At 39.0% G+C, this 15,645-nt stretch overlaps 1 protein-coding gene across 3 annotated transcripts in view; it reads left to right on the forward strand.

The window, feature by feature from the left end:
• LOC116046568 (limbic system associated membrane protein) overlaps positions 1–14,573 on the forward strand; it is a 782,424-nt gene extending 767,851 nt beyond the window's left edge. For all 3 annotated transcript variants that reach the window (XM_036001580.1, XM_031294959.2, XM_031294958.2), the window contains 4 exons: positions 299–430; positions 1,507–1,627; positions 9,631–9,779; positions 10,674–14,573. In XM_036001580.1, coding sequence (XP_035857473.1) covers positions 299–430; positions 1,507–1,627; positions 9,631–9,779; positions 10,674–10,771 — 500 coding nt within the window. In that variant the 3' untranslated portion in view covers positions 10,772–14,573. The remainder of the gene's footprint in view (positions 1–298; positions 431–1,506; positions 1,628–9,630; positions 9,780–10,673) is intronic.
• Positions 14,574–15,645: the final 1,072 nt, after the last annotated feature.

Consider the following 15,645-nt stretch of genomic DNA (forward strand, 5'->3'; position numbering starts at 1 on the left):
TCGTTATCACCTGCATTCAATTGTTGTTAAACATGATCATCCAGCGAAAATCTACCTGTTAGTTTCTCTTCTATTTGAACTAATGGTAAGTAAATTATGCTGGTTTTGAGTCAGTGGGAAAAGTAATAGTGGAGATTAAAAGGAAATGGAAATATTGTTATTCCGGAACAGGGTTCAAACATTAACTTTGTCTTCATCCCACTTCCTTCTTTCTCCCCTTTCTTTTGTTTATCTCTTTGTTCCTCTCCCTCTTGCATCCCTCAACCCCTTCTTCACTTCACTTTCTATCTCTGTGCAGCAGAGCCGTTGGACGGAGAAGAGTACCTGGACATTATAGGTATCATGCGAAACCAAGCGGGTCGTTATGAATGCAAGGCCAGTAATGACGTCGCCACGCCTGACGTCAAATATGTCAATGTGGTTGTCAGCTGTAAGTAACCACACACATTGCAGCGCTTGCTATACTCCAAACTGAACAAAGATCAATATGCTTACCACGTTTCATGTCAGAAATTTCACAAGATGATACACTCAACAGATAAAAGCATATAAAAGTCAAGATTGGAATTACGTGTGGAGACGTGGAGAATATAGTGTGGCAGAGAGCGATGGCTCTTCTTGAAAGTTTTGGAGCACCCTTCAGTCTTCAGAAATAGAAAGATCTCTAGCTTTGATTGCAACTGTCGTTTGCATGGTAATTCTCACGACACTTAGCATTTCAAAACAAGATCACCTAATTACATCTTGTCAGGGGTCCATGTTAGATCTGACAAGTGTAATGCATACATTGGACTGATGAACAGCTCCTGAGACATCACAAACCAACTCACCCCAAAGGAGTTATAGAATTCTCTTTTATCTGAACAAATCACGTATGGCTGGTTGCCTAATTTGTACTTTAGCCAAGTCTAAGTGTCTGAATGAAATTATGAAGATTTCTATGTTTCTTAGTGTTTAATCCTAAATGCAAAACGGGCATTAATCCACATAGGACATAGTTCTGGACGGTTGTGATGTTTTTAGAAATGTGTGTATTATCAATGTTAATAAACTTGATTAAGTTTTTGTACTTATCACTTTTCTAAATCAAGCCCCAAATAATGTATCTTACATTGGTTCTCAGGGCTTGAAGGCCTAAAAGAAGAATTACATTTTACAAAATATGGCATGTAGAAGAAACTTTAATTTCCAAGATATTTGTTTGCTTGCTTTTTTTCAGTGAGGTTTAATACAGAGCATTTTTTTTATTATTTGAAAGGGCTTGTCTTCTGTCGCAGGCTTATATCAATGACCCCATTCAGACATACTTGACACAGTACATTTAACTTTTCACTTTTTAGGAAACTGAAATCTGAGCATTTCAATCAAGAATTGGAAAAAAAAACACAAGTGCCACATAAAGTGATTTTATTGAGGAGCAAAACACTTGACTGTGCAGTACATTAGAGTTTGGTTTGGTTATTGGTTTACAGATGTAACTTACTTTAACATTGTGTGACTCTGCAGACCCTCCAACAATAAAGAAAACCCAGAGCTCAGAGACTCCGGTGGGCCGCATGGGGACACTGCAGTGTGATGCCACGGCTGTGCCCACACCAGAGTTTGAATGGTTCAGAGACGAAAAAAGGTAAATCTTGACACACATTTACACTATCACCACCACATCACTGTCACAGACACAATAGACACTTGTACAACACTGCATACATGATGGTCGGATAACACTTGGACAATTTCTGAATACTTTATTCTGTACTACTGTAGGACACTTCAATATCAAATAACAATGAAAAACAGGTAGTAACACTTGGCAGTCACTAGTTATAGATCAAGTATAACTAACACACTGATTCAAGATGATGTTGCAAGCTCAGTCTGTGCAGCTGTTATGCTTTATCCCATCAAGGGCTAAGAGAGCTAAATAGATACAGAGTATACCAGGGGTCTTCAATGTTATTTAAGCCAAGGACCCCTTAACTGAAAGAGAGGCGGAGCAGGGACCCCCTACTACACATTGTATGAAATGAAGTTGCATATTAAAGTGGGCCTACAATAACGTGTAGGGTGGCCTAAAGCCTTTATAAATACCTTTTTTTGCATAGAATACTAAGCTATTCAAATAGCCTAATAATTGTTGCCATGATTATATAAACCGTGTTTTAATGTTAAACATTCATGCGGCACAGTGAATTCTTAGCATTAACAGAATCTCTGGATGGCTATCTTAGTAACTACCTTACCTATAGGCCAGTAAGCAGTAGGGAGTTATATTTGCTAATAATATGTTGGATTCATGTTAGGACTTTTTAACTTTTGAAAAAACTTTCAAAAATTAACAATAATTTGGAGGCCCCCCTGGATTGATTCTGAGGTCTGGACCCCCTGTTGAAGTTCCCTGGTGTATACAACCAGTCAAACAAGCCATTAAATAGAGCAAAAGCCATTAGTTTCCTTTATCACAAACAACCATATCTACTGGAAGACCAGATCCACCAAGGCTGGCACCCCTCGTGCTCTGACGCTCTTTTATTTCTGTTATTATCTCCTGTAATGTTTCCAGGATGGAAAACATGTCAGATAACTAGAAACAACAAAATATTTGAGGAAAGCCTTCACAACAAAAGTTTTTACTATGCATTAAAAGGTTTGGGAAGGTTTGTGTACCAGAGCTTATTATGTGTACTGTCCTCATGGTTTATTAAGGTGGATTATGTATTAAAACATTCTGATTTGTGATGATTGATAATTAGCTCCTGCTGGTGACATGCATGTGATGATAGGTGAAAGAAAGAAATAACCTTACATTGACTTGGCCTGACTTGCCTGGAGGCAATGAGCCAACTTGATTTATTATGCCACCATTCCAAATAAAATAATGAGCCAAAATAATGAGATTTACATTGAATTTACCCGTGCATGGCCATGACAGCTGTAAGAGGCTGTTTACTGTTGTGAGCACAATTAAAGGGCAATTATTGAATAGCATGGTTTTCTAAAATAAAAAATAATTTTGAACAATGTTCTCTATGCGAGTATGTGGGGAATGCTGTACTGTATCAGCATCAATCGGTCTTCCAACAATAGGACTATACTGAGGTCTTTCAAGGAGCAGCTTTTTTTTTTGTAATGACACAACCCTTGACATGCTCTCTCCAGAGTAGTTTTCTCTTCATCTCCCAAATGTGACACCAGCTTCATCACTTTATTCTCTGTGCCAGGCACGCTCCGTATCATTTTACTCACTGGTTATAATGGATCTCTTTGATCCCTTTGTCAAATCTGCCCTCACAGTGGTCCCATTGACACATCCCAATGTTAATTTGATGACATCATCTGTGTAGTTTGATAAAGACTAATCACCCACTTAATTACTCACTAGGCTGTTATTCCGTTGTTAATGTAACATAGCTGCGTGAGACTGCAGCGGATTCTGTGATGTTCTTTTGAGAAGAGAAAAAGGAGAACAGATCGGGTGTGCTCCTGCATGCAATGTGTATACCATAGTCACTGAAAATCTTAATAACCCTTTTCTCATACCACAAGTAATTCCACTAAAATGGAAATCAGCTTTCTCTGTACTACTGTCTCCTGTGAAAGTGCAAACCATGTGACCAGACACAGATGTTCATTGGAAAGCGATCAATTTAAGTGCCATGCATGTGTCTGGAAAACACTTGAAGAGGATCAAAGTGTAATAACATTCAAAAGCAACGACAACCCAGTCCCTCGATTTTATCACTTCTCATTTAATAACCCGAGAGAATCCGTCCTCTCTCTGCAGTAAACTCACCACCCGAGTCAGTTTGGAAACAGAGGAGTTTGAATGAAAAAAAAAAAAATGATTGGAGAATTGCACATGCAAAGCATCATGATCTGCCATTTCACTCCCACCCAAACTACAGCACTAAAAGTTCATGGAAGATTGGGAGTGTTATCACAGATATGGTCTCTAAAGTAATAGGCCTATCACGCCAGTGCTCGAAAAGAAAGATTTATGGTTGTTGAAATATTTTTGCATTATCTGTTGTTTCCAACCGCCATCTATCTCAGTTGTTTTGTCCCCTGGAGGATTTTGGCAATGTGCCTGTTCATGGTCCCCTTCTCCCTCTGCGCCAGAGGAAAGTGTTATTGCACTTTCTCCTTGGATGATGATGATGTTAATGCACCATAATAATATCATTTATCCTTGCTTGACTAGTTAATTTCATAGTCCCCTACCCAAAAATCAAAGCTAATGCACTGTGGCCTGTTGTGTCTTATTGACCTGATTGTTAAGGTATTGCTCCTGCACTTAATCAGTTTAACCTCATCAACACAGGTTGGCAGTGGACACCCTGAAATCTGCATGTGAATCAAGATGTTGTTGGTACTGTTGCTTCAGATTCTCGCACCAGGGACCAATTGACCACTTGAATTACCACTTGAAATTTGTTGTAATTTTTGGGGTGGTTTCTTTGTTTCAAACAGAGTCAAACAACAGCAGTCTTTTCATTTTTAGCTGGCAAATGTTGATATTTTGCAACTCCATGACTTTTTAATGTTCCTGACTCGTTTTATACCCAAGAACCCTGAAAACTAGGGTTTAAATATGCACTGGATGGCTACATAAGTGATATTTTAGAATCTGCTGTTTTCCCAGGGTTATCATGTCAGCAGTGAAGTGAGTCAAAACATCACTTTTCCGGCAAAACAGAACAATCCAGAGGTGTGGTTGTGTGTAAGGAGACAGGGAAACATGTTAGAACTGATGGTTTTGAATTTTCACCTCATTATTTCAGCCTCAAACACATACACTGTACTTTGTTCATTTCAAAATTTTTTTAGAAGTACAGTTAAGTTTTACTGGAGTTTTCTAATTAGCTTTGGTTCCTTGTTGAATTAAGCCTTCTTTAATCCCTTCCTTTACTATATTTTGACAAACAAACTACACTGTCATGTTTCATATTTTAATTACTGATACCCGTCAGATGTAGGATTTATCTTTGCAAAGCCTCATTATATTTGACATTGATTAATTGTTTTCTTAAATCCCTTGTTATATCTTTAATATATTTTGTTTTGGATTTGTTGATGTCGGGAGGAAAGTTAGTGTTAAAACTGTTCCTATACCCAAGTATAGTAAAGTGTGTTCATGTTTTATTAATACTGTGACAAGCTCATAAATCCTTGCTTCTTGGTCAGACCTGTTCAGTTTGTTAACTTCCAACTTTTATTTTCCTCTTGGTGGGTTATGTTACACCAAACAAATCACACAGCAGCTCTTTTGGAATAGGATCAAGGCACACATTTATTTTGCTCTAGTTATCTAGTGCCAAGTTTGAAAAGCATTGCTCTCACCTGCCCAAACAAGCCAAACTGAAGCAGTAAAGATTTCAGAGTTTGAACAAACTGCTTGGCACAACTGGTAAACACATTCTGGGCTGCAGAGCCAAGTCCTCTCTCCTCCTCTGACTAGAGAGGCTTACAGCAACTCGCCTTTCCGTGTGCATATCCATCCTCTGCCAGTCTTAATATCCACATGAAGACCTCCTCACATAAATGAATCATTGCTTCACAGCATCCAGGATCTGAGAGTCTCCATGGTGTTAGACACCCAATTAGCCTCAGTATAGACCGATACATCATGATCTGAATGCAGCTGGCCAGAAGTTCATAACTGAAAAATATTACTACCTGGCTGTCATGACCCTCCCTGCTCCTTTTGTCTCTTCTCACTTGCTGTCCTTGATGGAATTTGGATCAAACTGTAAATTGCCTGCCCCTTCAGCCTTGTTTTTTTTTTACCTCCGCCAAGGAGGACATGTTTTCAGCTTGGTCTGTCTGTCTGTCTGTCTGTTGGTTTGTTTGTTTGTTTGCCTGTCAGCAGGATTACAGAAAAACTACTGGCCTGATTTTCATCAAACTTGGTGGAAGGGTGTAGCATGGGCCAAGAACCCATTGTATTCTATAGTGGATATGAATCAAGGGAACACACATTAGTTTACACTTCCATTAACATTGCCAGATAGGGCATTTGTGCTGCATTCATGTGGTGTCTGAATAATCTGAAAAATGTGTTCCCGACTGGGAAAGTTCCCACTACATTAAAATTGTGAGATAGGGCATGCCTTGGCAGAGGTCCCTAAAGGCGAAACTACAAATCTGATGGTGCACATAGAAAATAATGTCCAGTTTTATGCAGTAGCTCTTATGAACCCCATAATTCATTACTGTACTTTATAATTGAGTTTGTAGAATCAACCAGTGTCTATCTACTAAAACATATTTTAAATGCTTGTGCTATTTGTGCAGTAAATCACCCAGCGTGAGAAAATCCTACGTGAGCTGTAAGCTAACATGATAGACAGATATTTTTGTTATTTTGTCAGCTGATGCATGGCTGTCACAGACACCAGACCGCTTTCAATCATCACTGGGTTACAAGTCTCAGCAGGGCTCTCTACTTGATTTCATTCATCATCGGCCTTGAATCATAACAGGCCTGTCACTTTCTCTGGCAGTGATAACCTACTTTAGATGCTCCCACACACTACAGAATCAAATCTGTCCATCTGATGATTCGCTCTGGTCTTTCATCTCTACCGGCCTGCGACCACAGCCCTGCACACACACTGCATGCCCTCTGCCAAATAGAGGGGTCAAATCATTTCAATCTAGGCTTTAATGTAACCGAGTGGACTCTGTGCATCAAGAAGTGATCACTGAAAATATCCACTGGAGCACTGCTGCCCTCTGCCTGCGAGGAATGACATCCAGTATGATACAGTAATGATGAGAACACTTGATAAACTTCACAATTTCTGCCAACTTCTCTGATAATGTATTCCAATCTATTATGCCAGATGAAGAAGCTGGCAGAGACACAGGCATATTTGAAAATAAACTTGAAAAAGTGAGAGAAGTTACCGGCTGCAGATGTGCGTGTGCCAAACGTGTTAAAAGTTAAAATGGGCAGCAGAAATGTCAAACTCAATAAATGCTAATAGAAAAAGGAGATGCGCTTTGGGGGCCAGAGATCCAGTTTCCTGTGCTCTACGGTTCTCTACGCTCCAGTTTTCTGCTGCTGGATATTTAAACTCACAGCATGTGTGCAAAGAAAACAAAATCCTGAAACCTTCACTGTGGAAACAAACGAGAGTTCTATCTCTTTTGACCTGTTTAGGTCAGTTTATTCCCCTGCTGCTGCATTACAATCATGCGCTGCAATCTATAGTAAAAATAGCTGTTTGCTTTCAGCTCCCTGAAGTGCTGTGTATATTATTATCTGGGTCTCTCAGCATGCTCTGTGGGCAGGCAGGCCTTTTTAATAGTGCAGTCACCTCTCATGAAGACACACTGGAGAATATATCTGCTGCTGGCCTTATCGTGGGAGTGGGGTTTGCTTTTAGATGAAGTAGAGACACTGCTGGTGCACTTGTCCTCCCTTAGTTCTCGCTCTCCTGCTTTTAGACACACACACACTGCCACCATTCCCAAGGTGTCTCCTATGGGAAGGACCTCAGCACTTTATCAATTCCCCGTTCCCCAGTGAGCCAAATTATGCTGTGCCATGATGTGCGTTTTCCTTTTTATGTTAATACTTTCTATCAGCCAAGTATGTGTCAGCACAAACCTCTCGCTTCCCCGCTGCAATTCCGATTACCACATTACCCAGACTTAAGCAGGATTAAGTTGAGGCGCCTTAAATGAACTGCACCTCATTCATGATACGAAAGGGCTCAATCAGCTCAAGAACAAGAAGAATCCATTATGCGTACTGTGTTATTAAAAGAGTTTTATTTGGTTGTGATGATGTAAGGAACAGTTCATCAGCGAGGTACACAGTCTGAGTCAGCAAATTGTATTGATTAATTTGTGCTGAAAGGGATTCAAGGTTGTCATAATTGATTGGCAGAAGTTTGGTGGTCATTAAGAAACCCAGAAGTGCAGGGAAGGACTGCACCAGCATACTAATCTTTCATCCGAAAAATGGGATAGCGATGATCCTGTTTGTTTTAATGACAACAAAATACATAAAAGACAACAATGAAGAACACATTGACATACTGCACAGCAAATATCCATACAAACATATTTACTAAGAATTGTTTATGTCACATTTACACTTTGCTGTTTTTTACAAGTTGTTCCATTTCTGCAAACTTTATGAAGGATTTAGTGGCGTATAGCGGTGAGGTTGCACAGAATCTACGGTGGCCTTTAGATTATGTAAAAATGTGAAAGGCCCTCTTTAGAGCCAGTGTTTGGTTTGTCTGTTCTGGACTACCACATGGCAGTGCAACATGGCTGATTCCATGGAAGAGGACCCTCTATATCAGGGGTCTCAAACTCAATTTACCTGGGGGCCGCTCGAGGCAGAGTGTGGGTCAGGCTGGGCTGCGTCAAGTATTCAACAAAAGTATTCTTTGTTTGCTTTCTTAAATAAATCTTGTTGCCTCATTTTTTAAGATTGGCGACCCGGTTCTTTCTCTCATCTCCCTGGTATTTTGTATACTCCTCAGCATTTCTAGTTGAGTAATGACGTCTGATGTCATATTCCTTGTACACCGCAACTTTCTCTGTGCATATGAGACACGTAGGGGTGCCCCTGTGCTCGATAGAAAAAATATTCCGTCTCCCACTTTCACTTAAATTGCCTGTGCTCGTCGCCAATCTTTCTCTTCACAGCACGTTTTGAGAGAGACATGACTGGAACTGTGTGATGGCATATATTTTCCGTCACTCTGGAACACGTTTCAACCAAGTGACTAACGTTGATACTTCCCCAGGTACTTCACGGTTGGCTAGCTTGACAACCGTTGACAACAAACACCGCAGTCACGAGACTAGCTATGGTAGCCCGTAAGTGCTAAACAAATAAAATAAAAGCGTGGCAAGCGCGGCACACGCAACAACTTAGCAAAAAGGTGCGTTTCAGAACAACGCGCGGGCCGCACTGACACTAAACTTTGATGTCAAGTAGGGGGGCCACAAAATATCAGCCCGCGGGCCTCAATTGGCCCCCGGGCCGGGAGTTTGAGACCCCTGCTCTATATGAAGGGTCATTTTAAGCTAACGAAAAGACAAAGCGTTTTAGTTTCAGGTGATTATACACTAATGAAAATATAGTTGTGAATATTACAGGACCACACTGGTCCTTTAAACAGAAAAAAATGATTTGCTCACCACATAATCCAAAGGTCGAGGATTGGTTTCTGTTAAATGCAGTGTCAGACTGTTAATGAAAAAGGTTTGTTCCAAAGGCTTATTCACAGCCTTCAGTGTGTAGTTTTTGTTCTACAGGCAGCAGTATACTAGTAGTGTTCCTCTGGGATGTCACACCACAGTCAGAAAACAGCTGCCATTTTGTGAAAAGTGCCATGTTGCTGTTAGGCTGATAATCTAACCTATGTTTAAACCAAAAGTTTAACATATTATTCAGAAAACCTCAAAGTGTGTATTCTCTTTCAGTAAAGAATCTACATATTTAGTTGGTTAATTAAATTCTACCATCTCCTTTACCTGCACAGACACTGCAGACTATTATTTTGCTCAAAATGTCACTAACTCCCTTCTGGCTTAAAAACCACTGATTTTCATTACTTTGCAATTTAGCTAGAATGACCACTTCTGTCTGTCTCTCCTCTCCAGGCTGTCCAATGCCCAGGGCATTAATATTCAGATTCTTGGCACTACCACAATTCTCATGATTGCCAACGTCACCGAAGAGGATTATGGAAACTATACCTGCGTGGCCTCGAACCGACTGGGCGTCCAGAATGCCAGTCTTTTCCTCTATAGTGAGTATATACACTGCAGCATTTGCTATGGCTCACGCTTTGAATCTAAAATGAGATTGAATTACAGCAGGAAGGAAACTCACTGTAGCTGGGTGTGCTTTTTTTAAGCTTCACTGCAACAGCTGAATAATGGGATGCTAGTATGAAAACTAAAACTTGCTTTGTAGTAATTTTGTTAAAGATCAGTGCAACCACAGCTTTTTTTAACCTGCGATGCAATGTCTATTTTCTTTTCAAAAAAGACGTGCAACAAAACAAAAGCAAATTAAGAACACATCTTCATCAATTTGACAGTGCTTTTTATTTAGAAAAAAAAAATAAAAATGCTGCAAATATAGAAATCACAACCAAATGCAGAACAAACCTAATTGTTCTGTGCGACTTGAAGCATTTTTGTATTTGGTTGTTTTTTTATGTATTTGCAAGTTGCAGTGCATTGAGCTTCAGGATCACCATATGTTTCCCAGTTTATGCCTTTTCATTAGCCTGGTTGACACCAGACCCTTCTCAGTTGTAATCTCAAATTTGCCAGAAGTTCGTAAGGGTTTACCCAGGCTACCTTTTCTGTGCTCTCTGAAGCATGATTTGCGCTTGAGCTTCCATCTCAGCATGGAGGCAATAGCACAACAAGGCCACGAGATGTCACCAAACACCTGTGCATATGTAAATATGTACCTCTACAGTACCCTCAAAAATATCAATATTATCTGAGTGAATATGAAGAAAACCATAATGGTGGATATCCAAATATTTTGTCATCCATTTTCTAGATAAAATGTAAATAGTGGCATTAGGTTTTCCTGAAGGTGATGGTTGTGCCAATCTGAGTGAGCTCTCTGGCAGTAACTCTACATTAACACTCCTCTCTCCCGCTCTCTGTCTCTCTCTGTGCAGGACCCGGAACAGGTCGAGATATCAACGGCTCTGCCTGTGTATCTCAATCACTGTGGCTCCTGCTGGCCTGCTTCGCCTGCCTTTTCTTCAAGTGTTAATACCGCTGCCCTCCTCCTTTTCCCCCTCTGGCCTTCCTTCCTCTCTCTCCTCTTCCTTCTCTCCAACTCACCGACATCCTTATTGCTACCTTATTACCAACTTTACCGCCTCCACCCAGACTGTTTGCATCATTATACAAAAACCTTAAGCACTGCTTACAGATATTACAAAAAACGATGGGTTATGAGTAAAATGTTATAAGAAGAACAACAACAACAACAATGAAATGAAGGACAGAACAAGCAAACAGTGCTCTTTAAAGAATTGCATTGTTCTTTTTAATTTGTATGCACTTCTTTATTTCTGCTATATCTTGTCTTCGGGGTCTGGATCGGGTTTAGGGTTTGTTGTATTTTTGTCTTCATGGGAAAACAGAGGGGCACCCTCTCACAGGGATGCCAACAATCATTTGTCTCTAGAAGTACTGAAGACATAAGGTATATTTGTTCTTACTCCCATAGATTAATTATGTTAACTTAAATTGTAGATTTAACCGAGTGTTTAACCAGTGCATTAACGAGCAACATGCAAAGTATCTGCCAAATATCCATATAGATTTGAAACTAACACATACACAAATCAAAGGGAAAATACTGCAGCTGTCTTCTATAATGAGATTAAAGCTTGATATTAAAGTCTTTACTACCATAATCTGATGCTAATAGAGTGAAACACAGACATAGAGCATTAGCCGGATATCTCTCCTATCAATGACATTGTTTCTAGATGCAGCAGTCACTTGGGTTGTTGCTTTCGAGCCCAGAAATTGAGGATGCAGTGAATAGAATCGACTTGATCCTACTCGGCTAAACCATGCGAAGTACAACCCTATGGAAATTAGTATATCTGGTGAGGGATACCTATATCTTCATTCAGTGGCTTTGCAACCACAAGCCTTTTTTCCAAAAGAATCCCTCTTTTATTTTGCAGCAGGAAAAGAAAACACAGTAGGTTATAATGATGCGTACTGTACATAGTAAAATTTTGTATTTCTCTATGATAAGACAACTTGTTCTGCCACTGTAACAACAGGAAACAGAGAAATTGTTGCAGTTTATGTTGCTTGTTTGACGACCAACCAACCAACCATACTGTGCAGTTTGTCCCTGCTCCACAGCAGGCTGCACACATTTAGCTGCATATATTGTACCACATACAGGGTTCGCTTTTAGTTTATGAGTTTTAGGATCAATCTTCTATACTGCTGGAATTTGGATAAAAATGTCTGACACCGATGAATGACTTTTTAGTTTTTCTCTTTCAATAAGTATGTGTGTTTTAATATGAACTGATACAGACAAATTCATAACATATTGATATTGAGGTTATTTTTCCTGTCTTTACCTCATTAATTTTAGTTGTGTGTGTGTGTGTGTGTATATATATATATATATATATATATACTTGAATCCAATGTCCTTATACTATTATGAAAAGGCAAATTGTATGTGTCCATGTTTCTGAATAGGGTAGCGATTTGTTGAGGATGAATAACTTGTAGATCTCTTGAACTGGCAACCCTGTTCTATCAAGTGAACCGAAGCCCATTAGAAAAATGATGTTTTAAAACAAAAACAAAGAGAAGATTGTTTTGTGCAGTTATTATTGTACCTATCCTTGAGATGATTGTAGGAAATGGAATATTATGTTTAGCAAACAAATGAATACTGAATGCTTCTTTCCCTTAATGGCCACCAAAGCCAATGTGCTGATGGGCATCTTACATGTCATATAGGAAATGTTCTCATCACACATCTCCAATCGATGAATTTATTTCTTTATGAACAAAATCGTTAAATGATTACTACATGTGTCAATATTTTGTGAAAGAAGACCTTTCAAACAGTGATTATTTCAGGAAACAGCTCAGAGGTCATTCCTGTTGTGACGAGAATTGCTGAAATTGGTGCACTATTAGCTGCCTTTTTCCATTTAGTTTGACCTACTGTAAGGTGACTAATAGTGTACGGACTCCAGCACCCAGCTCAGCTCCTTGACTGGAAGTGTGTACATGTCTCCGCTCTTCTAACAACCAAGCCGAGATAGTACTAGTACTGTAAAACACACATGTAATTAATGTCATCTTTGTCATGCATTAAAGAAATTGTCCCTGGTGTTTTCATTGTATATGCTTTTGAGGCCATGGCTGTGTGACTTTGTAGCGTTGGTAATGCCATCTGATCCAATCTAATTTTTATGTGGGTAAAACAGTGGAGGCAGAGCTGTAAAGTGACTCAAAGCTGAAGCATTTAAACAGTTAAAACAACTTTTCTCTCATCTTTATCAGTCACAACACAAACAATATCTTACACTCAGATTTTCCAGTCTAGGAAGTAATAAGAAAGCTGCTTTATTCTGTCATCATCTCACACATGCTTTTTTTTTGTTGATTTTCTACGACTGAACAACTCTGGTGTATCCACTTTAACTTGGAGTAACTTGACCCCTGTTGTTTTTCTACTACATTGGTATTTCTGCAGACTCTTCCTGCTTTTTAGCCTCTGGCTAGCTCATACTTGAGGATGCTAGTTTGTAAGCAACAATTATCTAGTTACTGTAGGAAGAAGTGAATGATCTGAAAGCTATGGTGAAATAGTTCCTCATAATCAGTTTGCATGAGAGTAGTCTGTGCTACATGTCTATTTCAGTAAGTCTGTCTCACTCATGAGTCGTCCAAAAAAAATAAAAAATACTCAGGGCAGAGCAAGGCTGGCCTTGGGTAGACTCTTAGAAAACTAAAATGTGTTTATTTGCTGGAGGAGGCCCTGACAGACTACCAGAGCTGGCTCAAATATCTCCAAATTGTGCCATTTTAACCTGCTTGGAATGCAAGATGGGTAGAGGAAGCTTATTTTAAAGGATTCTACAATAAATTGACTGTCATGGTTTAAACTTTCTACCATTCGGGTGACTTCATGTCCAAGTGTGTCCTTGCAGGTTAAAACCAGCCAATAAGCACTGACTGATACCAAGACCACTTATGTAAAAGCCATGGAGCGCTGTCTTATCCATAAAGCAGAAAGAGATACGGAATACTGTCCTTTCATTGCTCATAGAGACCAACAGCCAGCCTACGGACAAAGCACCAACCTCCCTGTAGACCAACCTGGATTCTACTGAAGACTGTAGATACAGCTATCTAGTTGAGCATTGCCTCAAAACATCACCATCGCTTCACTGTACAAAACTGGCTTATGTGTGTGCGCGTGTGTACTCTGATTCTGATTCTGTCCATTATTATTAACTTACCTGAGAAGTTAACATAAGGCATGAGATACATGACAAGTTGGCCAAACAGCTAACTTTCTAATTCTGTTGAGTTTACAGTGGTAACCTTATATTTTAAGTTTAGAATATTTTTTTCCTCGGAGTGTATATACAGTGTGTTGTTTCTACACTAGAATGCTGTAAAGTCAGCAAATCCATAAGGTCGTGTTTATAAAACTCAACATATAAAGATTTAAACAGCAAATGTAACTATCATGTTTGTACTTCCCTTCCCTTTGACATGGGAAATTAAGATTCAATCATGGATTATGACACAGCAGTGTCCCGTTTTTTTGTTTCTGTTTTATTTTACTTTATTATGGCATAAGGTAATTGCAGTCAGTTTAAAAAAATGATATGTAATAAAGGTATATGAGAACATGTTCATAACACAAAATTAAGTTGTTTGAATTCAATGTTCTGTATTTGAATGTGACTTGAGATGCCGGGTCAGCTTGGAACACAGAATCTTAATGGTACAATTGTGTTAATCGCCATGTAACATGCAAATAAAATAATATATGTATTGTTGTATTCTCTCTGGAAGACATTTTGTCCTCGGAAAGTGTGAGAAATACAACTGAGACTCAGCTTGTCAACAAGGGAATGTTTCCAGTTTCACTTTTTTGCATAAGCATGGTGGTATTACCACAACACATACATTAATGACAACATGGCACAGGCTCTTTATACCACATCACTGTTGCAATAAAATGTTTCACCACAAGATGTCATAACAAACCAAATTATGCCCCCAGTGTGTTGTGGGATTTGGCAGAATGAGGACAGAAACACATTATTCTGAATCATTATTAGCACTTTGACTATGAAAATTAACAGGGAATGTAGCCGTGTCAAAGGTTAGGAAAACATGCCTGTAGCTGCCCAGTTTTCTGCTCAAACCCCCACACCAGCTGGTAAAATGTGGGTGCGGAAAGCAAATGAGAAGCGCTCATTTATTCAATGCTGCTCGGTGGCTGAAAGTAGATCTATATATATATATATATATATATATATATATATACACACACACACTTAGAGGGGTAAAAGTATAGTATGCTATGAAATGTCATCGTATAGTATGTCATAAAAAAGTATGCCATAAAAATGCCATAGTATTGTATGCCATAGAAATGTGATAACACATGTTATAGTATAATAGTCATAACATGTCATAAAAAGTAATAGTATAGTGTGCCATAAAACATTTATGTATTTAAAAATATCATAGTATTATATGTCATAAAAAGTCAGTAAATGATGCTATAAAAATGTCATAGTATGAGATGTCATACAAAAAAAGTCATTCTAAAGTGCTATAGTATAGTATGTCATGAAAGAGTCATTGTATAGTTTGCCATAAAAAGTCATTAAAAAGTAATAGTATAGTAGTTATAAAATGTCACAAAAGACCTCAGACTCTCCAAGCTGTCTTCCAACAACCCGAAGTAAAATGCCATTGTATAGTATGCCATTGATAAAGTCATAGTATATAGTGTGTAATAAAAAATGCCATAAAAACGTGTTCAGAAGGTACGGTTAACATGGAAGATTTGAAACCCAGACCTAGTGACCCAGTGGCCGGTTTCAAACCCTGCACTTTACT

Source organism: Sander lucioperca, chromosome 5 (genome assembly GCF_008315115.2).
Source record: "Sander lucioperca isolate FBNREF2018 chromosome 5, SLUC_FBN_1.2, whole genome shotgun sequence".
Classification (NCBI taxonomy): Eukaryota; Metazoa; Chordata; class Actinopteri; order Perciformes; family Percidae; genus Sander; species Sander lucioperca.